At 35.4% G+C, this 27,466-nt stretch overlaps 1 protein-coding gene across 6 annotated transcripts in view; it reads right to left on the minus strand.

Moving 5' to 3' along the window:
• TBCK (TBC1 domain containing kinase) overlaps positions 1-27,466 on the minus strand; it is a 251,876-nt gene that overhangs the window by 147,356 nt on the left and 77,054 nt on the right. For all 6 annotated transcript variants that reach the window (XR_451833.2, XM_057547348.1, XM_007190994.3 and 3 more), the window contains 7 exons: positions 20,887-20,936; positions 20,578-20,707; positions 19,131-19,229; positions 17,391-17,453; positions 16,740-16,866; positions 15,482-15,532; positions 13,970-14,053 (listed from right to left, as the gene is read on the minus strand). Coding sequence is in view for 5 of the 6 variants with exons in the window: in XM_057547348.1 (XP_057403331.1) it covers positions 13,970-14,053; positions 15,482-15,532; positions 16,740-16,866; positions 17,391-17,453; positions 19,131-19,229; positions 20,578-20,707; positions 20,887-20,936 (604 nt within the window). In the remaining variant the exon portion in view is untranslated. The remainder of the gene's footprint in view (positions 1-13,969; positions 14,054-15,481; positions 15,533-16,739; positions 16,867-17,390; positions 17,454-19,130; positions 19,230-20,577; positions 20,708-20,886; positions 20,937-27,466) is intronic.

A 27,466-nucleotide genomic window follows, 5' to 3' on the forward strand; every position in this document is an offset into this window, starting at 1 on the left:
AGATACAGTATGGTTTGTTACATTCAGAAAAATTTCTTTAAGGGGGAGATACGACAGAACTGATGATATCAGCACTATGTCAAATTTCAAGTTATTTCAAAAATGAATTTAAAAGTTCCTTAGAGCAAATTAAAAAAAACTGAAATGCATATATCCTTTGATTTATAAACCAACCTGAGAGAATTTAAGAGGAGCTACAGAAAAACAGACTGGTAGTCAAAATAAAACAAAAGATCCCATGGATACTACTGCTGACTCTTTTAAAATATTCATAAAATACTCTAATTGTGATTTATAATAATGAAGATTTGCATCTAGAGCTATAATAACCCCCAAAACAGTATTTTCTAACTGATAGGTGACCTATGTAAGGATAAATGTTATTCTTAAAAAAAACCCAAGGTATTTATGAAATTTCCTCTTAAACTTCAAGTGAGGTTTAATGTACTTTTGCACACAATCATGTCTTATATAAATTTCTGTTTTACTGAAACTTTATACTTTTTAATTTTTTGCAATGAGATATAAAATGAAAAAGTCTTTTTCCCTTCTAATCCCACCATATTAAAAATTCTTATTCCTCTCCTATAGAATAGTTTTTTAAATTTATCATATACTTTTAAATGACAATTCTCAAAGAATTCAGTGTAAGGATTTTATATGACACTATCATATTTCTGTGCAGCTGTTTATAAATAAGCTATCTGTTTTCAAAAAATTTTTCATAAAAGAGATACAGAGATGAAATTTTATTAAGTCCCACACATGGATAGCCTTATTTTTTCCTTTTCGACCAGTCTTTCTGCTTTCATTCTCTTAGCAGGGGTAAGGAGAAGATGAAGGATAATGGGCAACAGATTTAAAGCAAAAGGTGTCCTCTGCTCACAAACCAAAAATGGCATTCTCAATTCTGTAACTATTTGTAATTTTCCATCAGGCTGCTAGTTTATCCTGAAGATGGAACTATAGATAAATATGCAGAGAGTCATAAATCTCTTGTCAACTAAAATGTGCACAAACTAAATCATTTGGTGACATTAGACTCATGGCACCCAAAAGAAGTCAAAGTTATTTTACTGCAAATGAACCCAAATTAGATTATTTCCCATTATGAAGTTTGCCAGCTATAAAATTTGGCTTACTGTCTAAAGCCACAAGAATAAGCACCAACCTTTATGTCTAAATGGGAACAGGGGGTTTCAAAAGAAGAGAAAGGAAAGAGAAAGGTAATTTTTAGGGCTATATTTGTGAATCATTTTATTTTTTGCTCAGATACCCAGCTCTAGTAAAAAAAAATCTACAAGCAGCTTACTTAATAGATCTTGGAATATTTCTAGTAATGGTAGAACATTTTCTGTCTCAGGAAATACCTCCTAGTCACATGATGCAAGACATTCTTGAAAATGCTCAATGTATTTCCTACTGTCTTCCAATATCCTATCATTAAAGTCATCCATGACAAAGATGTGCATTAAACTGGAAATATGCAATGTACTGTTTTTCCAAATATATAACCTTTAGAGTGAAGTTGCATACTCTCCTTCTCTCTTTGCTAATGTTGGATGAGAAAGGAGATTTATATTATATTCCCATTTGACAACTGGACTTCAGACTTTGATGCCTGTCTTCCTTTGTCCCCCTAAAAGACTTATTGAATGTCTATGTGTAGTGGGACCATACATCCTAGCTTACCTGGGAGAGTCTCAGCTGCCAACGGTAGACTCAGTGTCTGGTGCATTTAGTGCCCCTTCAACCCTCAAAAATATCACTATTTAGTTATATATTCATCCTAGCTATGTGTGGCACTACATTAAATGTTAGGGACATTACAGTGAAGAAGATACTTCCCTTGCCCTCAAAGGATTTATAAACATATACAAGTAAACAAAAAATTGGAGAAATTTCCCCAATTTTATTTCCCAAGTTTATATGGTACTTCCCTCTATCTTTCCCTTTCCGCCTTCCACATCTTCTAATGGTTCAAGTGTGACTATGCCTTGGTTTTATAAACAGTGTAACAATATGCTGAATGTTGTGGTGAAATTCCAGTGGCCATTTTGGTGAACACCACACATAGTACAGTGACTTCAAACAACAGTTTAAATGTTTTATAGGCCAGTTTTCTGGGTTGTTTCTTTCTGAAGTGCAAAATGACATTAAGGTATAGTTGGATTTTCCATGAAGGATTAGTTTTCACCCTTAATAACTAAGTGGCTGCTTCTCCTTACCGGCCTGAACCTGCCTTTTTTTCTCTTCAATACCTTAAAGTATGTCTGTCTTGCAAGTTATAACCCTGTTTTCCAATATCACTGAAACTCTAATCAATCTATCCCTTTCAAATCCCTCCATTTTTCTTCAATCCAACTGGCACTCTAAGGTTCTGAATCTAAGAGTAATTTTAATAATCGTAGATAATCTTAGGGGGCCAACCTTGAGTTGTTTAATCAGTATATTATTTTTAAAAGTTCCTATGTGTTGGTACTTTATCAACTCGATGGTAAATTTGCTGAGGACAATTTGATAGTGCCAAAAATGATTATGAATATTAATTTCAGCAGAAGTAATTAAATGTATTATCTTCTTAAAAATGTCTGCAGGTAATAAGTTAATAGAACCATGGTTAAAAAACAAAACAGAACAGGACATCTTGACTAAATAGATAATTTTCCTCTCTTCTGTAAGAGGCAAAGCATTGAGTCTTAGAAGCATATAAATACTCTATTTTATGAAAAACTTTAAAATAAAGAAGTTTAAAGTTCTATTAGAGTATAATTATAAAAACACATTTTGGGACTTCCCTGGTGGTGCAGTGGTTAAGAATCCACCTGCCAGTGCAGGGGACATGGGTTCGAGCCCTAGTCCAGGAAGATCCCACATGCCACGGAGCAACTAAGCCCATGTACCACAACTGGTGAGCCTGCGCTCTAGAGCCCGCAAGCCACAACTACTGAGCCCGCGTGCCACAACTACTGAAGCCCAAGCACCTAGAGCCTGTGCTCTGCAACAAGAGAAGCCACCGCAATGAGAAGCCCGCACACCACATCGAAGAGTAGCCCCTGCTTGCCTCAACTAGAGAAAGCCTGCGGGCAGCAACAAAGACCCAACACAGCCAAAAACAAATAATAAATAAATTTATAAAAAATTAAAAAAAAATAAAAACACATGTTTTCAAAGAAGATTTAATGTTGCTATTGAATATAGAAACTTTTCATCTCAGTAGAGACAATTAAATGACTAAATGAATATGCAGTATTACAATTAGCTGTTGAATTGATTGGTTTCATATGACACAGGAGTTTTCCAAAACTATGGGAAACAAAGTGTGTACGTGGTATTTATGCTAATCAAAATCAATGTTATTTTGAAGTTTAAAGCTTAAAACACCATAAAACACAGGGGGACAGGAGGACAATCAAAGAGGGAAACCAATAAAATGAGAACTGAGTATTTCTAATTCCAAGCCTAAAATACACATTTTGAAGAAGAATAAATCATTGCTCTTCCATAAACTTTGGCAACCAATAATCACTGTACTGTCTCAGCTCATTCTTTAGCTCTCCATCCCTCTTTCTCTGGCTCCATGGACCAGATTTGACTACTGGCTGTTTTATCAATCCATTTTGCACTTTTTTAATCTCAGTTCTTTTCATTGTCCTCTGTCTTCAGAATGTCTTTCTCAAATTCTTACTCAAATTTCTCAAATTTCTTACTCAAATTTCAAGTTCGTCAATAAGTATCCTGTCTCTTATGAAACCTTTCCAGACATGCTGTTTCTTTCCTTTGCCACCATAAACAAAGTTAAAAAATCAAAATAACCTCACCTCACTTCTTCCTCTGGGCTAACATAGTAATATGTATACTTATTTCATTGACTTATAATTAGTTATTTTCACATTTATTTCCTATATTTGGCTATGAAATCCCTTGGAAAAAGACTGAATGTTAAAGTACATTACTGATTAATCAAACTAAATATGAGTCTTTTTGGCCTTTCTGACCAATCTCTCCAAATTCGTGCTGTATACACTGTGGTTTCTCTTGTCTTTCCATATATGAAACAAGATATGGTCTTGCTTATTTGTATAATAAGCCTTTTCAAAGTGTATTAAAGAAGTTCATAGTTTAAAAGTATGAAAACTCATCTTTTTCAACATATATCTACTTGAAATATGAAACAATTTGTGGAGAAATGAAACTTTTTAGAGGTTAAAAACAGGAATCTCTACCGAACCAATACAGAAGTTAGTGTAATGGAAGCTATCTAATATGGCCCTGTAAGAGCTGGCCATCTAGTGAGGCACCACCCAGCCATCTCATAAATAACATAACCAACTCATTTCATAAGTCCTATTCTAATTGTTTTTCTGAGAATTCTCCAAATATCTTCATCTTTCTTAAAGCACAGGAATCTAGCTAAGCACGATGCTTGTAGAGGCCTGACAAATTTGGAAAAAGATGATTTCCAGGCTTTCATATATGAAAGTTCCCTTAACACTACAGGTTCATGTTTGTTTTTCCAAAAAAAAAAAAAGAGCTAAGACCATTTTATTTATTCTGGTCTATATTAAAGGCAATGATTCCATCAGACAAAAAGGGTGAATATATTTTTCCTTTTAAATGTATCTTTTATACATTAGAGCTGTGGCTATGTATCATGTAGCATGCTATTACTCTTTATTTCAAAGTAATTTAAGGTGAGACATAGAAAGTGGATTCTGGTAAGATATGCTTAGGAGTGTTTTGCTCAAATGTTTTATTACAGTCAAAATTATTTGAAAAGCACATTTAATATATTACAGACATTTCACTGTAAACATGATCCTTGTAAAAGTTATATGGAATATTTTATAATGTGGTATATATTATAAATAAACACTATAAACTGTATTATTAAGAAAAATACAAATAAGCCCTATGGCATTTTTTTTAAAAACCAAACTTGAGTTTAAAATTTTGACTGTTCTTTCTATAAAAATTGAAGAATACATTTAATAAAAAGATACAGTATTATTCTAATAATTGTCTTGCTAAAAATGTCTTTTTTATGTATTGTGAGTCTTAAAATTTCTAACGACATTTCATTGACTCCATACATTTAACCTACAAACTACAAATACTAACTCTGAATCACAGCAAATGGGAAGAGAATTTGATTTATTCAACGCTTATGGAGAAAACAGAAGTGCTGTTGAATCCTTTTTTTTTTTGAATTTTTGAATTTTATTTTATTTTTTTATGCAGCAGGTTCTTATTAGTCATCAATTTTACACACATCAGTGTATACATGTTAATCCCAATCTCCCAATTCAGCACACCACCATCCCCACCCCACCATCCCCACCCCACCATGGTTTTCCCCCCTTAGTGTCCATACATTTGTTCTCTACATCTGTATCTCAACTTCTGCCCTGTAAACCGGTTCATCTGTACCATTTTTCTAGGTTCCACATACATGCCTTAATATAGGATATTTGTTTTTCTCTTTCTGACTTACTTCACTCTGTATGACAGTCTCTAGATCCATCCACGTCTCAACAAATGAATTAATTTCGTTCCATTTTACAGCTGAGTAATATTCCATTGTATATATGTACCACCTCTTCTTTATCCATTCGTCTGTCAATGGGCATTTAGGTTGCTTCCATGACCTGGCTATTGTAAATAGTGCTGCACTGAACATTGGGGTGCATGTGTTGTTTTGAATTATGGTTTTCTCTGGGTATATGCCCAGTAGTGGGATTGCTGGATTGTATGGTAATTCTATTTTTAGTTTTTTAAGGAACCTCCAGACTGTTCTCCATAGTGGCTGTATCAATTTACATTCCCACCAACAGTGCAAGAGGGTTCCCTTTTCTCCACACCCTCTCCAGCATTTGTTGTTTGTAGATTCTCTGATGATGCCCATTCTAACTGGTGTGAGGTGATACCTCATTGTAGTTTTGATTTGCATTTCTCTAATAATTAGTGATGTTGAGCAGCTTTTCATGTGCTTCTTGGCCCTCCGTATGTCTTCTTGGGAGAAATGCCTATTTAGTTCTTCAGCCCGTTTTTGGATTGGGTTCTTTTTTTTTTTTAATATTGAGCTGCATGAGCTGTTTATATATTTTGGAGATTAATCCTTTGTCTGTTGATTTGTTTGCAAATATTTTCTCCCATTCTAAGGGTTGTCTTTTCGTCTTGTTTATGGTTTCCATTGCCGTGCAAAAGCTTTGAAGTTTCATTAGGTCCCATTTGTTTATTTTTGTTTTTATTTCCATTACCCTAGGAGGTGGATCAAAAAAGATCTTGCTGTGATTCATCTCAAAGAGTGTTCTTCCAATGTTTTCCTCTAAGAGTTTTATAGTGTCCGGTCTTACATTTAGGTCTCGAATCCATTTTGAGTTTATTTTTGTGTATGGTGTTAGGGAGTGTTCTAATTTCATTCTTTTACATGTAGCTCTCCAGTTTTCCCAATAAATTACCACTTATTGAAGAGACTGTCTTTTCTCCATTGTATATCCTTGCCTCCTTTATCATAGATTAGTTGACCATAGGTGCGTGGCTTTATCTCTGGGCTTTCTATCTTGTTCCATTGATCTATGTTTCTGTTTTTGTGCCAGTACCATATTGTCTTGATTACTGTAGCTTTGTAGTATGGTCTGAAGTCAGGGAGTCTGATTCTGCCAGCTCCGTTTCTTTCTCTCAAGACTGCTTTGGCTATTCGGGGTCTTTTGTGTCTCCATATAAATTTTAAGATTTTTTGTTCTAGTTCTGTAAAAAATGCCATTGGTAATTTGCTAGGGATTGCACTGAATATGTAGATTGCTTTGGGTAGTATAGTCATTTTCACAATATTGATTCTTCCAATCCAAGAACATGGTATATCTCTCCATCTGTTGGTATCATCTTTAATTTCTTTCATCAGTGTCTTATAGTTTTCTGCATACAGTTCTTTTGTCTCCCTAGGTAGGTTTATTCCTAGGTATTTTATTCTTTTTGGTGCAAGGGTAAATGGGAGTGTTTCCTTAACTTCTCTTTCAGATTTTTCATCATTAGTGTGTAGGAATGCAAGAGATTTCTGTGCATTAATTTTGTATCCTGCAACTTTACCAAATTCATTGATTAGCTCTAGTAGTTTTCTGGTGGCATCTTTAGGATTCTCTATGTATAGTATCATGTCATCTGCAAACAGTGACAGTTTTACTTCTTCTTTTCCAATTTGTATTCCTTCTATTTCTTTTTCTTCTCTGATTGCCGTGGCTAGGACTTCCAAAACTATGTTGAATAATAGTAGTGAGAGTGGACATCCTTGTCTCGTTCCTGATCTTAGAGGAAATGCTTTCAGTTTTTCACCATTGAGAATGATGTTTGCTGTGGGTTTGTCATATATGGCCTTTATTATGTTGAGGTAGGTTCCCTCTATGCCCACTTTCTGGAGAGTTTTTATCATAAATGGGTGTTGAATTCTGTCAAAAGCTTTTTCTGCATCTATTGAGATGATCATATGGGTTTTATTCTTCAATTTGTTAATATGGTGTATCACATTGATTGATTTGCATGTATTGAAGAATCCTTGCATCCCTGGGATAAATCCCACTTGATCATGGTGTATGATCCTTTTTAATGTGCTGTTGGATTCTGTTTGCTAGTAGTTTGTTGAGGATTTTTGCATCTATATTCATCAGTGATATTGGTCTGTAATTTTCTTTTTTTGTAGTATCTTTGTCTGGTTTTGGTATCAGGGTGATGGTGGCCTCAGAGAATGAGTTTGAGAGTGTTCCTTCCTCTGCAATTTTTTGGAAGAGTTTGAGAAGGATGGGTTTTAGCTCTTCTCTAAATGTTTGATAGAATTCACCTGTCAAGCCATCTGGTCCTGGACTTTTGTTGGAAGATTTTTAATCACAGTTTCAATTACATTACTTGTGATTGGTCTGTTCATATTTTCTGTTTCTTCCTGGTTCAGTCTTGGAAGGTTATACTTTTCTAAGAATTTGTCGGTTTCTTCTAGGTTGTCCAATTTATTGGCATAGAGTTGCTTGTAGTAGTCTCTTAGGATGCTTTGTATTTCTGCAGTGTCTGTTGTATCTTCTCCTTTTTCATTTCTAATTTTATTGATTTCAGTCCTCTCCCTCTTTTTCTTGATGAGTCTGGCTAATGGTTTATCAATTTTGTTTATCTTCTCAAAGAACCAGCTTTTAGTTTTATTGATCTTTGCTATTGTTTTCTTTGTTTCTATTTCATTTATTTCTGCTCTGATCTTTATGATTTCTTTCCTTCTGCTAACTTTGGGTTTTGTTTGTTCTTTCTCTAGTTCCTTTAGGTGTAAGGTTAGATTGTTCATTTGAGATTTTTCTTGTTTCTTGAGGTAGGCTTGCATAGCTATAAACTTCCCTCTTAGAACTGCTTTTGCTGCATCCCATAGGTTTGGATCGTCGTGTTTTCATTGTCATTTGTCACTAGGTATTTTTTGATTTTCTCTTTGATTTCTTCAGTGATCTCTTGGTTATTTAGTAACGTATTGTTTAGCCTCCATGTGTTTGTGTTTTTTACGTTTTTTTCCCTGTAATTCATTTCTAATCTCATAGCGTTGTGGTCAGAAATGATGCTTGGCATGATTTCAATTTTCTTAAATTTACCAAGGCTTGATTTGTGACCCAAGATGTGATCTATCATGGAGAATGTTCCGTGTGCACTTGAGAAGAAAATGTAATCTGCTGTTTTTTGATGGAATGTCCTATAAATATCAATTAAATCTATTTGGTCTATTGTGTCATTTAAACCTTGTGTTTCCTTATTACTTTTCTGTGTTGATGATCTGCCCATTGGTGTAAGTGAGGTGTTAAAGTCCCCCACTAGTATTGTCTTACTGTTGATTTCCTCTTTTATAGCTGTTAGCAGTTGCCTTATGTATTGTGGTGCTCCTATGTTGGGTGCATATATATTTATAATTGTTGTATCTTCTTCTTGGATTGCTCCCTTGATCATTATGTAGTGTCCTTCGTTATCTCTTGTAACAGTCTTCATTTTAAAGTTTATTTTATCTGTTACGAGTATTGCTACTCCCCCTTTCTTTTGATTTCCTTTTGCATGGAATATCTTTTTCCATCCCTTCACTTTCATCTGTATGTGTCGCTAGGTCTGAAGTGGGTCTCTTGTAGACAGCATATAGATGGGGCTTGTTTTTGTATCCATTCAGTGAGCCTGTGTCTTTTGGTTGGAGCATTTAATCCATTCCCAATTAAGGTAATTATCGCTATGTATGTTCCTATTACCATTTTCTTAATTGTTATGGGTTTTTTGTTTTTAAGTATTTGTTTATTTATTTATTTTTGGCTGTGTTGGGTCTTCGTTTCTGTGCGAGGGCTTTCTCTAGTTGCGGCGAGCGGGGGCCACTCTTCATCACGGTGCGCGGGCCTCTCACTCTCGCGGCCTCTCTTGTTGTGGAGCACAGGCTCCAGACGCGCAGGCTCAGCAGTTGTAGCACACAGGCTTAGTTGCTCCGTGGCACATGGGATCTTCCTGGACCAGGGCTCGAACCCGTGTCCCCTGCATTGGCAGGCGGACTCTCAACCACTGCGCCACCAGGGAAGCCCATGGGTTTGTTTTTGTAGGTCCTTTTCTTCTCTTGTGTTTCCCACTTAGAGAAGTTCCTTTAGCATTTGTTGTAGAGCTGGTTTGCTGGTGCTGAATTCTCTTACCTTTTGCCTCTCTGTAAAGCTTTTGATTTCTCCATCGAATCTGAATGAGATCCTTGCCAGGTAGAGTAATCTTGGTTACAGGTTCTTCCCTTTCATCACTTTTAGTATATCATGCCACTCCCTTCTGGCTTGTAGAGTTTCTGCTGAGAAATCAGTTGTTAACCTTATGGGAGTTCCCTTGTATGCTATTTGTCGTTTTTCCCTTGTTGCTTTCAATAATCTTTCTTTGTCTTTAATTTTTGCCAATTTGATTACTAGGTGTCTCGGTGTGTTTCTCCTTGGGTTTATCCTGTATGGGACTCACTGCGCTTCCTGGACTTGGGTGGCTATTTCCCTTCCCATGTTATGGAAGTTTTCGACTATAATCTATTCAAATATTTTCTCGGGTCCTTTCACTCTCTCTTCTCCTTCTGGGACCCCTATAATGCGAATGTTGTTGCGTTAAATGTTGTCCCAGAGGTCTCTTAGGCTGTCTTCATTTCTTTTCATTCTTTTTTCTTTATTCTGTTCCACAGCAGTGAATTCCACCATTCTGTCTTCCAAGTCACTTATCCGTTCTTCTGCCTCAGTTATTCTGCTATTGATTCCTTCTAGTGTAGTTTTCATTTCAGTTATTGTATTGTTCATCTCTGTTTGCTTGTTATTTAATTCTTCTCGGTCTTTGTTAAACATTTCTTGCATCTTCTCGATCTTTGCCTCCATTCTTTTTCCGAGGTCCTGGATCATCTTCACTATCATTATTCTGAATTCTTTTTCTGGAAGGTTGCCTATCTTCGCTACATTTAGTTGTTTTTCTGGGGTTTTATCTTGTTCCTTCATCTGGGACATAGCCCTCTGCCTTTTCATCTTGTCTACCTTTCTGTCAATGTGGTTTTTGTTCCACAGGCTGCAGGATTGTCGTTCTTCTTGCTTCTGCTGTCTGCCCTCTGGAGGATGAGGCTATCTAAGAGGCTTGTGTAAGTTTCCTGATGGGAGGGACTGGTGGTGGGTAGAGCTGACTGTTGCTCTGGTGGGTAGAGCTCAGGAAAAGTTTAATCCACTTCACTGTTGATGGGTGGGGCTGGGTTCCCTCCCTGTTGGTTGTTTGGCCTGAGGCAACCCAACACTAGAGCCTACCTGGGCTCTTTGGTGGGGCTAATGACAGACTCTGGGAGGGCTCACGTCAAGAAGTACTTCCCAGAACTTCTGCTGCCAGTGTCCTTGTCCCCAAGGTAAGCCACAGTCACACCCTGCCTCTGCAGGAGACCCTCCAACACTAGCAGGTAGGTCTGGCTCTGTCTCCCCCTGGGTCACTGCTTGTTCCCCTGGGTCCCGATGCGCACACTACTTTGTGTGTGCCCTTCAAGAGTGGAGTTTCTGTTTCCCTCAGTCCTGTCAAAGTCCTGCAATCAAATCCCACTAGCCTTCAAAGTCTGATTCTCTAGGAATTCCTCCTCCCGTTGCTGGACCCCCAGGTTGGGAAGCCTGACGTGGGGCTCAGAACCTTCACTCCAGTGGGTGGACTTCTGTGGTATAAGTGTTCTCCAGTCTGTGAGTCACCCATCCAGCAGTTATGGGATTTGATTTTACTGTGATTGTGCCCCTCCTACCATCTCATTGTGGCTTCTCCTTTGTCTTTGGATGTGGGGTATCTTTTTTGGTGAGCTCCAGTGTCTTCCTGTCGATAACTGTCCAGCAGCTAGTTGTTATTCTGGTGTTCTCACAAGAGGGAGTGAGAGCACATCTTTCTACTGCACCATCTTGGTTCCTCTCCTCATGTTAGCTTTAAAAATAACAGCATTAGGGCTTCCCTGGTGGCGCAGTGGTTGAGAATCTGCCTGCTAATGCAGGGGACACGGGTTCGAGCCCTGGTCTGGGAAGATCCCACATGCCACGGAGCAGCTGGGCCCGTGAGCCACAATTGCTGAGCCTGCGCGTCTGGAGCCTGTGCCCCGCGACAGGAGGGGCCGCGATAGAGAAAGGCCCGCGCACCGCGATGAAGAGCGGTCCCCGCACCGCGATGAAGAGTGGCCCCCGCTTGCCGCAACTGGAGAAAGCCCTCGCACGAACCGAAGACCCAACACAGCCAAAAATAAATAAATAAATAAATAAATAAATAAATAAATAAATAAGAAAATCCTTTAAAAAAAAAAAAAATAACAGCATTATACTGCTGACTTATGTTTAACTGAGGATTAAGGAATCACCTTTTGTGTTGCACAAACACTAACCTGACTATTTTCTACCTTTAATCTTGTCAGTTTGTCTTTGGTGACTCTTTGACATATTTTGCACTGAATAGCCCCTGAAATCTCCTGGTATCATCCAAGGTATTATTAAATCTGCTCATTTTGGTATTATGGAATCTTAGAGTACACTGTCAACTCTATAATAAACATTACTGATAAAGGATAGTAAGAAAACTATGAATAAGTATGAACATATCCTTATTAAGATACAAGGTATACACTTACAGAACATCAATTCATAAATTCTTGGAAGATGATATTACATGACTCTTGAAGTTGGATGGCTTTACTAAATTAACATACAGGCAAAAGGGAAGTTCCTTCCTATAAAATATACTTGTTCTTAATTATAAAAAATCAAAACAAAAAGTTGTTGCCCTCTAAAAAATACATTCTTAAGTTAATCCCAACTATATATAAGTCCACATCCTAGGAATGTACAGGGACTTGGGTATATCCATTTTCGGCCAAATCATTTCAAAATACAAATACAAATCAATAGAAATTACATTTCAGAACTAACATAGAGACAATGGATCATTACTTCAATTTCTAGCACCCATCTATGTGGTAGACACAGAGAACCATGAATGATCACATGCCTCAATGTGCTTGTAAACACAAACATTAAGCTTTTTAAAAGAATTTTAATATTTTTCTCTATATACCAATGTAAATGATGATGGAAAAATTGTATGTGTTGCGCTATTTATCCATATTCTTTTCCTCTTATTTTCAGTCTCTTTATCTTTTTAATTTACATTTCCCTTTCTGCTTCCTTTCTAATTATTTTTTCATTATATTGACCTCTGGTACTCTAGTTTTATACTCATTTCTAACTAAGTAAAAATATTGCTAATTGAGACCCCACTTACTCAGAATTTTTGACAAATCAGACACAGCTTGTAGTTTTCCTGCTTTATCTATTCAAATTGAGTGAATTATATGAAACCATAATGACACAGGTATAAATAAACACAGCATCAGCTTTAAGTTGTTTAAAGTTTAACAGACTTAATAAGACATACATGTAAGTAAAAAAGTCTAAATGAAGGGGGTGTTGGATAAGTTTCATAAAAATTATAAATGGGGAGACTGCAACCAGCTTTGTAGTCTGTTCCAAAAGAAATACAAAACTCTAAGAAAATTCCCTGTCCTTAAAACATTAAAATCTTCTTGAAAATATAAGACATAAAATGATACATATTACCATGACAATAATTACATTATCAAAAAATTGTAATAATGATAATAAAAATAGTAATAATAGTAAAAATAACAATATAGTAATAATTATTGTTATTGAAATGAATGTTTTTATGTGCTAGATATTTACATATCTTATAATGCTTAACCTTTACAACAATCTTTATTTCAGATATGAGGAACATTATACCTAGCAAACTTATGTTATTTGTTTAAGACTCACAATAAGTAATGAAACTTAAATTTGAAACAGTTTGTCTGATTCACAAGTATTTATTATTAAACTTCTGTTACACTACTTTCAAAAATGAGCTCAAAAAATTATATAAAAGTTTGAATGTGGCTGAAGTTGTCCTGAAAGAATTCACAGATGGGTTATGCTACGTCTTGAACTCTGAAGGAGGAGGTATCTTTTAGGAAAGAAAAGAAAGTGGGAGGATATTTTGGGTGATCAAGCATGGTAATAAGATGAATGAGAAGTGTTTTTAATATTCTATTTACTTACACAATTAAACACTATTTAAGCTTTTTACTAATTCATGATAGGCTTGCTCCATGGTGAAGCTTTTTGTGGGCAATGTTAATAGTGAGAGAAACAAACAGCTGGACTTTTATTTTCTTAAACTGGCATGCCTGAATTTGAACCAAACTGAGATTAGATATTAAACAGTCATTAGAAAAATACCATAATTCTTTGTGGACTTGGAGAAGAGACTAAACTTAATGCTCTCTTCATGTGTTTTAGTGATAGACTGTCACCATATTTTATTGGGTCAAAATCATAAATTTAACTGAGTATTGGTCACTTTTGACATAAGTGCTTTCCCTATAAAAAGGCAAAGAAAGACATTTGCTTACCTTGTATTACATGCGAGTTGTCTTTCAAGAAGAAGTTATACAGGTATTTGGGGATAAAAGCAGACATACAGGCATAAGCCAAGGCTAAGAAAGAGTAAGGCAAATACAACAAATTAGTTAATGAGGTAAAAGATGAGCAGTCATTCACTCACTTAGCACACATTCCTTGAATCTATTTTTAAACAAGAGTTATGTTAGTAATTGATGGAAGCACCAAATTAAAGGGGAAAAACCCTGTACCATTTAAAACAGAAAATATTTTGGACAACAGAAGATAACCACCTTAGAAACTTTTCAGTTTCAAACTACTGCAGCAGCAAAAAAAAAAAAAACCCAAAAAACAAACAAAAAACCCAAAAAACAAAAATAAACAACAAACAAAAAAGCAAACTACCACAGCAATCATTATCCTACAAGAATAAAAACCTTTATTATCAGAACTTTATGCATTTTTAAAATCTCTAAATATAATCATTATTAATGAGCTATATAAACCTCAAGATCCCTAATTTTTGTTGATGCAAAGAGCCTGAGAACTTTGGATTTAGAAACACTAGCAATAAACTGTTCTTTCAAACACAGATCCCTTACTATTTTTGGATCAGTATGTGTGATAATGAGCTATGCTTAACTAAACACAACAAAACCTAGTCTAAAGACTAATATCAGAGAACAGGCATTTAAAAAAGTATTCAAATAGTGAAATTTTAGTTCTCTGGGATTATGCTATCACAATTCAAATTCCAGAAATCTATGCAAATTCTGATATGAAATAGAATTTGAAGAAATGGAGATTCTGAGATTGAGGCTTCTAAGGATTCACGCTATACATGGTAACACTCTCTGCATGTGATATCATTAGGGATATTCACAATAAATATTCAAATATTTATTGAAAAACCTACTATAAAAGGCATTATATGAGGGAACAGAAAACAAACAAAAAACCCTTCTCATTTAAAAAAGCCGCTAACCAAAAAAAGGGTTACTATATTAGTATATAAATAACTATAATACGAAACATACAGAAGATAAATTTCTGGAAATACAAAGTGCTATATGGATTCAAAAGGGTAAGAAAAGTCTTCATTAAGGAGGTAGTGGCTTAAAAAAAAAAGGAGGTAGTGGTTGAAATAAAAGACTCTGGAGGATACAGTATCAATATTGTTTTCTTTATAAATTGTTTAGAAAGTATATATAGACCAAAACTAATCTCTAAAAAAGTCAGAATTTTCTCCAAAGTTTCATAAAAATAGTCACCAAAGTAGATGAATGCATTTAGAATAATCCATCAGGTTTTCCCTAAATCTCTAGTCACAGCTGAAACTCTCCAGTAATAAATTAATCCTTTACATCCTCTAAAATGAGTCTAATAGATTATTTCACAGAAATTTACAATATCTACTAGGAAGAGAGCAAGAACCGTACAATGAAAATAAAAAACTTTCACGTTTGATTAAAATATTTTAAAATAATATGCACAATAATTATTTAAATGATAAATAGGCTTACCTTCATTATTGAAATTTAAATAGAGAAATGGAGCACAAAGTGAGTCAAGACCTGATGGAGAGAGGTTGGGGAAAGAATTCAAATAAACTTAATCCAACAGAACTTAATTCAAATAAACTTAATCCAACAGATATATACCTTATTCAGTTCTCTGCATTACTTCTATATAGATTAAGCATTGTATGTATTACCCATTCAGAAATATATTACGTCATGGGTTATTGTGAGGAGTAACTGATGGTGACTGGCACATAGTAAATGTCCAAAATAAACCAACCATTATTATTATCAAGGTTATTATGAGTTGAAGAGAGAAATATAGTAGTAGAAAAATGTAAAAATGATAGAAGGCTTGCATATAGTCCCTGACTGTGTGATCTTGGCAATCACTTAACTCCAGACAGGTTTCCTTATCTAGGAGATGAAAATTTTTCTTACATGTTTCTCTGGGATGATGAAAAAAAATTCTTTAAAAAATTGTGAAGTAAAATACAAATACATGACATATTTCTTTTATTGATAATAATGCTGTTCATACACTGTTATGTTAAAAGAATGTATATAAATTTATCTATAACTGTTAGAACTCTAAAATGAACAGAGCTAGGAAAAATAATAGCTCCATTTTCAGGTTTGGCCAGAAATAGACACAGAATTGAAATATAATCACTACTACAACAAATTCAAAAATAAGACTAGGTGGAATGGTTTTCTCATTCATGAATTTATCAATGACCACAAAAATAGTAATGAGGAAAGCTACAAATCAAGGATATGGAGCATTAAAGATATTTTTTAAAAAAGAGAGAAAAAAATGAGAAGTTCAGGGTGATATCCTATTCCCCAATTCCCAATAACCATGATAAGCATAAGTTGTAAATCATTAAATGCCAAGAATATAAACTTGCCCCAAATTATTTGTGGTATAAAATTATTTTATTATTTGCATAAGTATTAAAAAAATGTATTCACAAAGATTACAATAGCACAAAATATTCTTTATACTTTCCTAATCAACATGACAGCAAGTTGTCTCATTAAATGTCTTGCATTTAAATGATATTCATTAGACATTTAGACGAAGTTAAAAAAAAAAGTTCTCATATAAACCTCTCAAAAAATGGGGCATAGCTTTAGTATTGACTTTTCTCAAAGCCAAGGATATTTTGATATTCTGTTTCGATTTTAAAAATTGTCAGTCGTGCAATATGTTCCTAACACTTCAAAAAGTATCTTAGTAATAGGGAAAAAAAGTTACCTTGCCAATACACAAGATCAGGATGAGACACGACCCAGGCTTTTAATACACGCCTAAATTTTGCATGACCTTCTGGTGATGACAGCAGTTCATCATACTGATGACAACGAGGAATATCCACTTCAATCTGTAAAACAGCCAAACAATAAGGAAAACTATAATGGACTGGTCGCCAATAAATCCCAAGATAAGGAAAAGGAGAAACTGTAGTATAAAATTCAGAATAGGCAACCTACATAATCCTGGTGTCTGAAGTTTTTGAATTTTATACTAATCCACTGGAAACACCAAAAAGTTGTAAGTATACTTAAACAAGGAAAGCAGACCATTTCTTTTGAAAAGGTATGTATTAATTTAGTTTTAAAAAAACCTTCCTTTACAATCTGGTCTAAATAAAGGACAAATTCTTCAGACAAAAAAAGTACATTATTAGGAAAAGTTACTTGGCCTAAACTCCTAAAAGGAACAGTTCTAACTCACTAATGAGTTAGAGTAGATCTTAAAGAGGTAAGAGTTATGCTTCTCTAACACCATATGCATATGATGGCTGCTGAGTATTCATAATGAAAGGAAGAAAATTCCTCATGCCTTTTTAAAATTTAAAGATTGGGCAGACTTATCTTAGGTTGTTTAAGAAAATCTAAATCATACTTGTCTATCTGTAGGAATTGGAGTATCTTTATCAATTGCATCATACTTGGCATGAATAGCCCCCTGCAAAAAATAAGAGAAGATATATTACTTTATCATACCCTTAAACATTATAAATTTAGGAAAAATCTACTTATAAATATCTATCTTTGAAAACATACCCAATTATAGATAGGCACACTGAAACCCAAAGTATACTCCTTAGAAAAATTTTCTACGTCTTTGACAGTCTGTGATGAAAGTCTGAGACAATTTACCATTTTGCTAAGGCAGACATTTGAATTAGACACACTGGAAGACAAATGTGTTGAATGAGTCATGTGGCTAATGACCATGCTTAGCCAATCTCCCAGCCTCCACAGCAACACAAAACACAGCCTTGCTGTTCTCTATTCACTGTTATCTCACGCATAGTAAATTTCATGAAGAAATTTTTAAAAAATTCCGGGGAGGGGAGTAGGGTTCATCCACAAGAAACTTCCCTGTTAAAGTTGGTAATGAAAGCAAAAGTAAAGTGAAACTGTTTAAAGCAGTGGTAGCTGAGCACCAGGAAGCCGAAGTTTGGGATGAATTAAAGAGTGGAATATCATGTAGTTATAAAATCATTAAGGGACTGAAGGGATCATTTACATTTTTCAGTTATACCATTACAGAAATAAAACCTGAATAAACCACTTCAAATGTTTGGTCAGTATCCCAAGCATGGAACACTTCTTATTAGTCTGGTTAACCGTAGTGGTAGAGAAACAGCCAGGAATTTGGGGTTCAGACTCTGTGCTGTGCCAACTTCTCTGGCACATCTATTTAATGAAGGATTTGGACAACCTGACCTTGGAAGTCCTCTTGAATTTTAAGCATTATATGGTTCTACAATTCTAACTATTAATGTATGATAGAACAGTAGACATTCTTGTAAAGCAACCAACCAAAGTCAAAGCTACTTAGAGACTCTCATCAAGGGAATCAGGAATGAAGAAAGGAAATCTTTCAACAGAGAGCTAAAAGGATTAAAAATATTTGGGGAAATTCACACACACAAAAATAGGTGATGGACATCCATAAGATATCTATAAGAAAATACATGAAGGCAAAATGACAAAGAAATTACAGAAAATGAAATCATCTGGCAGGATTTGGCCCATTATCATGACTGCTGTTCTCTGATACCACTGCAAGTCACCCTACTAATTTTGTGACACCTCTCCTTTCCTCACTGCCACAGATAAGGTGTCGTAGAAGATAAAGTAGCTATTTCTCTTAGCAGCATGTTTCTGGTAAGACAGATGTGCCAAAAGGCACTAAATCATTATGTTAATGATTTCTGACAAGGTTCAAATTAGAGTGGAAGAGTTTTCCAAATTTAGACAGCATTAGTTACAAATAGGCAATCCTATTCCAAGATGAACATACTTTATAAGCAGGACTATAGACTTATAAATGATATACATATATTCTTAAAATATTTTGATTTTAAAATGAATAATCAAGATAATTTCTGTGAGTCCATTAAATACAACATTAAATGGAATAAATCTAACAAACCATCAATTATATTTTTCTATTCTATCTAGTCTATTCTTTTCCTCTATTCCTTTCACTTAAAATCGCCAAATATTCTTAATGTTCATATTTTACTACATAATTTTCTAGCAACTTGAAAAGTACACATTCAGAAAGCACTTTCATTCTTTTTTTCCTACCACTATTAATCAGCTTCCAACCTTCTCTTTTCTTTTTTACCTCAACTCCCAGAAGAGCAGCCCAGGTGAAACCTCTCATAAGAGGAGGAATGTCGACTCTTGCTTCTTTCCAGATTTGATTTTTTTTATATGGATAAGCCTACAGATAAAAAAAGATATGAAAAATATCTCAAATTACCAGTGTCATCTTTTTAGTGTGGACAGATCTCAATATACCAGTGAAAAAGCTGAAGGTGAACTGTAATACATTTCTAAGTACCTGAAATTACTTTGATGTTATTAATACATATAAATTAGCAGTGCAATGGTTCCCTATCTTCTGTAAATCTCCTATTACACAATCAAAGAGAGGAGCTGATTCTACTGCTTTTTAATCATTCCTCTCTATTTTATGCTCTGGGAGAATTAAGAAAGACTCATAATGAGAATAATATTACCAGTCTCATATGGGTAAAATAATGTATGTAAGGCACTTTGTAAAATATCTGGTGATATAGAAAGTATTAAACAAATATGTTATTATTATGGTTTCTTCTATATATTTGCATATAAATTTGTCATTTTGTAAATTTGTATGTTAGGAGAGATTTCTATAAGAGAATAACTAGGACAAAGGGTATGGATGTTGTTAACGCTCTTGATACATACTTTCAATTGTTTTACAGAATGTTTCTAACACCTTACACTTACTCTAAAAGAATGAGAGTTCCAGTCTCAATATACCTTTATTCACTTTGCTAATTCAGTATGCAAGAAAAAGTTATTTTAATTTTTTTTCATTCCTAGTAAGGATACACATTTTGAATTGATTTACTGACTAGTTGTATTCCTGTTGTGTTCTTTTCCATTTCTCTGTTTCGATAATAGTGCTTTTTCTTTTGGTTTTTAGGTGTTCATTTACTTATTTGGCTGCATTGGGTCTTAGTTGTGGCATGCTGGATCTTCATTGCGGCATGCAGGGATCTTTCGTTGTGGCACATGGGCTTCTCTCTAGTTGTGGTGCATGGGCTCTAGAGCACGCGGGCTCAGCAGTTGCAGCGCGTGGGCTCCTCAGCACACAGGCTCAGTAGTTGTGGCATGCGGGCTCTCTAGTTGTGGCGTGCGGGCTCTAGAGCGTGCAGGCTTAGTTGCCCTGCAGCATGTGGGATCTTAGCTCCTTGACCAGGAATTGAACCCATGTCCCCTGCATTGGAAGGCAGATTCTTACCCACTGGACCACCAGGGAACGCCCCTTAGGTGTTCTTTAAATAGTACGGATATTAATATTTTGTCTGATATGATTTTGCATAGATTTCTCCATCTTGTTTACTTTTTAATTTTATGTACTATGAACAGGTATCATTTTTATAATTAAAGTTAATCAGAAAAGATAGGTCACAAGAATTAGTGTTCTCATTACATCAAGATTCCCTAAGAATTACCAATGAAATAAAAAATAAGGATTGTATGTGGGCTCTTTATAACACTTTACACTTTAGAATCTCTACCTTTAGCAGCCTGTCAAAGAGAATGATTCTGTTTAGTTGGTACTCTGTGTCCCTCTCTCGGATGATTAAAGGGAGAGTGGCAGCTGCAGACAGCTCATTATTGCTGTTTGAATGAGGTAAATTAGACTGACTGTAAAAGAGAAACAAAAGCAGAAAAATTGACAAAAGGTATAAAAATTTTAAAAATTAAAAACACCATATTTTTGTGTTATTTTTAGGAAATACTTTTCAAAGAAAATGTACAAGCTTCTTACCAGTATAATATAAACTGAAAGGAAAAATAAGTGTAAAACGAGACGATATACTCACTCATCTTCAAGTAGTGGGTAAAATGCTTCTCCATCAACATCTTTTAATCTCTGTGAATTTAGAGAGAAAGTATTTGTGATATTTAGGATCTGAGACAGAAACGCTGATCCATATTTAAAAGGAAAAATAACATTAAAATTATGAATTTATAAAGGTACCAAGAAAAGTATAAGATAGAATCTAAATTACATTCCTAACATAAATATGCAAATATACCATGGCTCCAGTGATTAAATCTGGCTGTGAAGAACTGTTTTTTTGGTTTTTGATTTTTTACCTCCAGGTATCTCTTGTAAAGGTTAGACACCTATAATAATTGTTATCCAAACACAATTCAGAAATACTAAAATTAGTATGAAATTTAATAAATGGATATTTTAAAATTATATGAAAATTACTTTAAAATGTACTTTTGCATACATATCCCTTAAAGTCAGATTTATTTTTGTTTTGACATTAATACAAACTAAGACAAAAGTAAGGTGCTAATAAAAAGGATTCAAAAGAATTTCTCACATCATACTTTGAACATAGATGATTCAAACAGCGGATAAATCAACTGACAAAATTCAATTCTTTTATTTTTTTCACAAAGTCATTATAATAAATGTTACTCCAAATAATGACATTGCCAGAATTACAGATATTCTCCAAAAACACAAGAAGGTAGGCAGTAGTAAAGTAAAATCTTAGACAAACGCTAAGCAGGGTGATTAAAGTTAATGCCACCACCCTGCCTGCTGCTCTACTGTTCAGTTCAACTTCCAACTAGAAGGCAGAGTGTCTGCTCCTCTGGGGACCGACACAGAAGACGGAAGTCGGTGTGTAGCAGCATCGACCTTCTGCTGATTAGAGCCACTGTGCGCTCATCCACGTGAGTTATCCCCAGAAGTTTTAAAAGTCAAAGAAAACCCAACACTGAGAATCTGGCAAACACTGGATTTATGCCTAACTTTTCTCTAAAATTTGACATGCATTTATCCCATTTTGCCCTTAAACCTCGAGGTATTTCTTTCACGTATTAAAATTCTAAGTTGAAAAATAAGATTTTACCCAATCTTTACTGCATTATTAACGTACATATTTTTTTAAAGCTTAGGTTTTACTGCCCTGAAAGTCATAAATATTATTAGTAACTTGTCTGCTTTTTTTTCTAGTTAAAAATTTAGCATATTAAGCGTTTAAAAAAGTCAGAAATACTTATACAGAAAAGTATAAGGTAAAAATTATTATTTGTTTTCCACATTATTTTAAAAATCAACATTAATATTTTTTCTTAATAATTATAGAAAAAAAGTATTTTAAATTTCAAAAGTGGAAATGTATGGGAACTGAGGAAGTAAATAAAATGGAAGCCTACATTCAACTTGTATTCATATAATTTGGATTATACTTAAATTAAAGAAACAAATTAAGAGTTAAATACAATCAGTTGAAACCATATGTTTTGGATATACTTTACTGTTTACCACCTTGTATTGCTACTTATTTTGTCCACTGTACACATTCTTCCTCTTCAAAAAGATGATAAGTTTAGGGTATCAGGTGTAATCATCATATATTTTAATTTTCTGTTCCTGGCATTATAGCAGATAAGAGATTCTAATATCCCCCTATTGTATAATGTGTAAAATATTAAATGACAGGAAAAGCCTAAAAGAGTAACAAAAATTCAATGACGTAAGACACAAAGCTGGGTTTAGAGAGAAAGGAGGTAAGCTAGCACTAAAGTATACTTACTGATAACTGTGGCCTAGGGTTTTAGAGCACAATGGGACATAGGCTCAGGCACCTGATTAAGGGGCAGCCAAATTGGAGGAGACCCTGCTATGCCCGAGTAAAGACAGAACTGTGTGTATGTGCTGGCGGTGGGGTGGGGAGAGGGCGCTGAACTGCTAGCCTAGAGACAGGCAACAAGGGAAATTATCTATTTTATCTTTGGCTATAGACGATTAACAATAAAAAGGCTAGGAGTTTTCGTTTCCAGTCCAACACTCAAAAGCTTGGAAGTTATCCCTCCTGCCCTAACAGCAAGAAAAAAAACCGGAAGAAACTGAAAATCAGCAACTCTTTTCAGAGTCATCAGGATCAGGGCAAAAATGCTCCCTGGAAAACTGGAGAGACAGGCAAATATAGACAATCACAGCTAAGGCGGAGCAGAAGCTACTGCTGGAGCCTGGTAAGAACACTTGAAGGGTAACTGACTAATCGATGCAGACTTAGCAAGGACTAACCTGAGAGATAAAAACTTCTGGAGGCCCAGCCCTAGGGGAAACTCCACACTTCCTTGAGTTTTACCTCCATAAGTCCCAACAGGTTCTCAGGGTGAAAGTCTAAGAAAAATCCCCTCTTGTCTCTTGCAGGAGGAGGGGCAAAGTAACCACTTTAAACTGCTCCCAGAGTACCCTGTTGTCATAAGTAAAGGCCTGCCCTCAAGGGAAACTATTTTACCAGAGTCTAAATGACCTGGGTAAGGGAAATACGAGATTCTAGGCCCCTCTAGTCCTTGATGTGGGGAAAAGAAATACCCAATTCCAGCTCTCTCTAGCCTTCCTGTCTCACCTAAAGAAATGGGGAGGGAAGCTGAGAAGCTCAGGCCCAGAGACAAAGGCTCACTAAAATACTGAGACCTAATGATAGGATTATCCCTCCAACGTTATCTCCCTCCCCTATCTTATCTCCATATATAGAGTTCCTGTATAATACAGGGGATTCCAGCTGAAAGAACTGCAAGCCTCAGACCCTATTAAAAGAGTCTCCAGGGAAACCCAAAGGCAGTAAGGAAGATAAGAACAAGGACACTTGAGAAAATTTTACCCTCTGACAAAAAAGCTACACAACAGCTAGATAAACATGAAATCTTGCACTAAAGGTCTATTTATGATTGTTCTTCTTACTAATATATCATGTTGGGTTTTCAAAAAAAAAATTGTAAGGCTGCTAAAATGTAAAAGAAAGACATTCAGAACCAGATTCACATATGGTAGACATTTTGGAATTATCAGACCAGGAATTTTATATAAATAACTATGATTAAAAAGGATAAAAATTACATCAGACCAGTCTCCAGAAAGCACGTAAGCAAAAAAGAGAGCAGGGTAAAATGTTTAAAGTATTGAAAGATAAAAACAACCAAACTAGAATTCTGTATCCAGCAAAATTACCCCTCAAAGTAAAGAAGATGGTGGTGCAGGGGTTAAGAATCTGCCTGCCAATGCAGGGGACACAGGTTCGATCCCTGGTCCAGGAAGATCCCACGTGCCATGGAGCAACTAAGCCCGTGCGCCACAACTACTGAGCCTGTGCTCTAGAGCCCGCAAGCCACAACTACTGAGCCTGTGCACCACAACTACTGAAGCCTGTGTCCCTAGAGCCCATGCTCCGCAGTAAGAGAAGCCACTGCAACGAGAAGCCTGCGTACCGCAACAAAGAGTAGCCCCTGCTTGCCGCAACTAGAGAAAGCTTGCACGCAGCAATGAAGACCCAACGTAGCCAAAAATAAATAAATAAATTTATTTAAAAAAAAAAAGTAAAGAAAGATCCAACTCTACGTTGTCTAAAAGAAACCCACTTTAAATATAAAGACATAGATACATTAAAAGTAAAGGGATAAAGATATACCATGAAAACATTAATTAAAAGAGAACTGGAATACCTATATTAATTTCCAACAAAACAAACTTCAGAGCAAGAAACATCATATACACACATACACACATCCTGTTTACAAGACCAATAATTTAATATCTTAGGAATAAATCTGATAACATATACAGACACTAAAAAAGGAAATTTTGATATAAAATAGGACCTAAATAAATGATATACCTACACCATGTTCAAGAAATAGGACTCCATATGTTGAAGATATCAATTCTCTACAAATTCAATGCAATTCTAATCAAAATCCTATACTTTTAAAATGAAATGACAAGATGATTATAAAAATCAAATAGAAGAGCTCCATGTTAGAGAGTTCACGTTAGAGAACAAACTGGGGATCTCCCCTGCTAGGCATCAAGACTTCATATAAAACCATGTATTAATATAGTGTGTTACTGGCTAAGGTTATACCAATAGGTCAAAGATCAGAATAGAAAGCTCAGAAACATATCCACACATACATGAAAGAGCTGACATTACAGATCAAAAAACCAAAGAGTGAATTATTCAATATGTAGTGCTGAGACAAGGGATTATTTCTAATGAATGAAATGTGATTTTGGATACCTACCTCATATCTTACTAAAAAAAAAAAAAATTACAGGTGAATTAATGGACAAAATGTGGGAAAAAAAGGTCTAAATCTTTTAGAAGAAAATACAGAAGAACTTCATAAAAATATATTTGTAACCTTGGTAAATGTTAACATTAAATTTAAATGTTACAATAAGCAAAATATATCAAAACATATTTGACTATAAAGAAAAGCATTGATAAAATGAAGAACTCTATTCATTAAAAGACACCATCAAAAAGTTAAAGGAAAAGCCACAGATGAGAAGATACATGCACCACATACAGGTATACCTCAAAGATTCTGTGGCCTTGGTTCCAGACAACCATAATAAAGCAAATATCACAATAAAGCGAGTCACACAAATTATTTGGTTTTCCAGTACGTATGAAAGCTATGTTTATACTATACTCTAGTCTATTAGGTGTGCAATAGCATTATGTAGAAAAAAAAAAAGACCATACACATACCTTAATTAAAAATACTTTATTGCTAAAAAAACTGCTAACCGGCACCTGAGCTTTTAGCAAGTCATAACCTTTTTGCTGGGGGGAGTCTTGCCTCGATGCTGAGGGCTGCTGACTGACCAGGCTCGTGGTTGCAGAAGGTTAGGTGGCCCTGGCAACTCCTTAAAATAGGACAACAATGAAGACAGCCCCATCAATTGACACATCCTCTGATGAATGCTTTCTCTGTAGCAGGCAACGCTGTTTGATAGCATTTTACCCACAGCAGAATTTCTTTCAAAATTGGAGTCAATCCTCTCAAAACCTGCTGCTTGCTTTATCAACTAAGTTTAAGTAATATTCTAAATCCTGTTGTCATTTCAACAATCTTCACGGCATCATCACCAGGAGTAGATTCCATCTGAAGAAACCACTCTCTTTGCTCATGCATAGCAAGCAAATCCTTACCCGTCATTTAAAGTTTGATCATGAGATTGAAGCAGTTCCATCACATCTTCAGGCTCCACTTCTAATTTCAGTTCTCTTGCAATTTCCAACACATCTGCAGTTCCTTCCTGCCCTGAATTTTTGAACCTCTCAAAATCTTCCATGAGGGTTGGGGAATCAACTTCTTCTAAATTCCTGTTAATGTTGATATTTTGACTTCTTCCCATGAATCATGAATGTTCTTAATGACATCTAGAATGGTGAATCCTTTCCAGAAGGTTTTCAATTGACTTTGCTCAGATCCATCAGGTAAATCGCTATCTATGGCAGCTATAGCCTTACTTATTTCTTAAAGGATAAAACTTGAAAGTCAAAATGACTTGATCTGAGGGCAGCAGAATGGATGTTAGCAGGCATGAAAACAACATTAGTCTTGTTGTACATCTCCATCAGAGCTCTTGGGTGACCTGGTGCATTGTCAGTGAGCAGTAACATTTTGAAAGGAATCATTTTTCTGAGCAGTGGGTCTCAATAGTGGGCTTAAAATATTCAATAAACCATGCTGTAAACAGATGTACTGTCATACAGGCTTTATTGTTCCACTGATAGAGCATAGGCAGAATAGACTTGAGCATCATTCTTAAAGGCCTTAAAATTTTCAAAATGGTAAATGAGCACTGGCTTCAACTTAAAGTCACCAGCTGCAGCATTAGCCCCAAACAAGAGACTCAGTCTGTGCTTTGAAGCCAGGCATTGACTTCTCCTCTCTAGCTATGAAAGTCTAGATGGCATCTTCTTCCAATAGAAGGCTGTTTCATCTACATGGAAAATCTGTTGTTTGGTGTAGCCACATTCATTAATTATGTTAGTTACATCTTCTGGATAACTTCCTGCAGCTTCTACATCAGTACTTGCTGACTTCATCTTGCACTTTTATGTTCTAGAGATGGCTTCTTTTCTTATAACTCATGAATCAAGTGCTGTTAGCTTCAAACTTTTCTTCTTCAGCTTCCTCACCTCTCTCAGTCTTCACAGAACTGAAGAGAGTCAGGGCCTTGCTCTGGATTAGGCTTTGGCTTAAGGGAATGTTGTGGCTGGTTTCATCTTCTATCAAGACCACTGTTCACTGGAGTAGCACTTTTAATTTCCTTCAAGTATTTTTTCTTTGCATTCACAACTTGGCTGTTTGGCACAAGAGGCCTAGCTTTTGGACTATCTCACGTTTTGACACACCTTCATCAATAATAAGCTTAATCATTTCTAGCTTTTGATTTAAAGTGAGAGATGAGAAACTCTTCCTTTCACTTTAACACTTAGAGGCCACTGTAGGGTTATTAACTGGCCTAGTTTCAACATTGTTGTGTCTCAGGGAATAGGGAGGCCGGGGAAGAGGGAGAGAGATGGAACAGTCAGTTGGTGGAATGGTCAGAACATACATTTACAGATTAAG

The sequence above is a fragment of the Balaenoptera acutorostrata genome, chromosome 5, assembly GCF_949987535.1.
Source record: "Balaenoptera acutorostrata chromosome 5, mBalAcu1.1, whole genome shotgun sequence".
Classification (NCBI taxonomy): Eukaryota; Metazoa; Chordata; class Mammalia; order Artiodactyla; family Balaenopteridae; genus Balaenoptera; species Balaenoptera acutorostrata.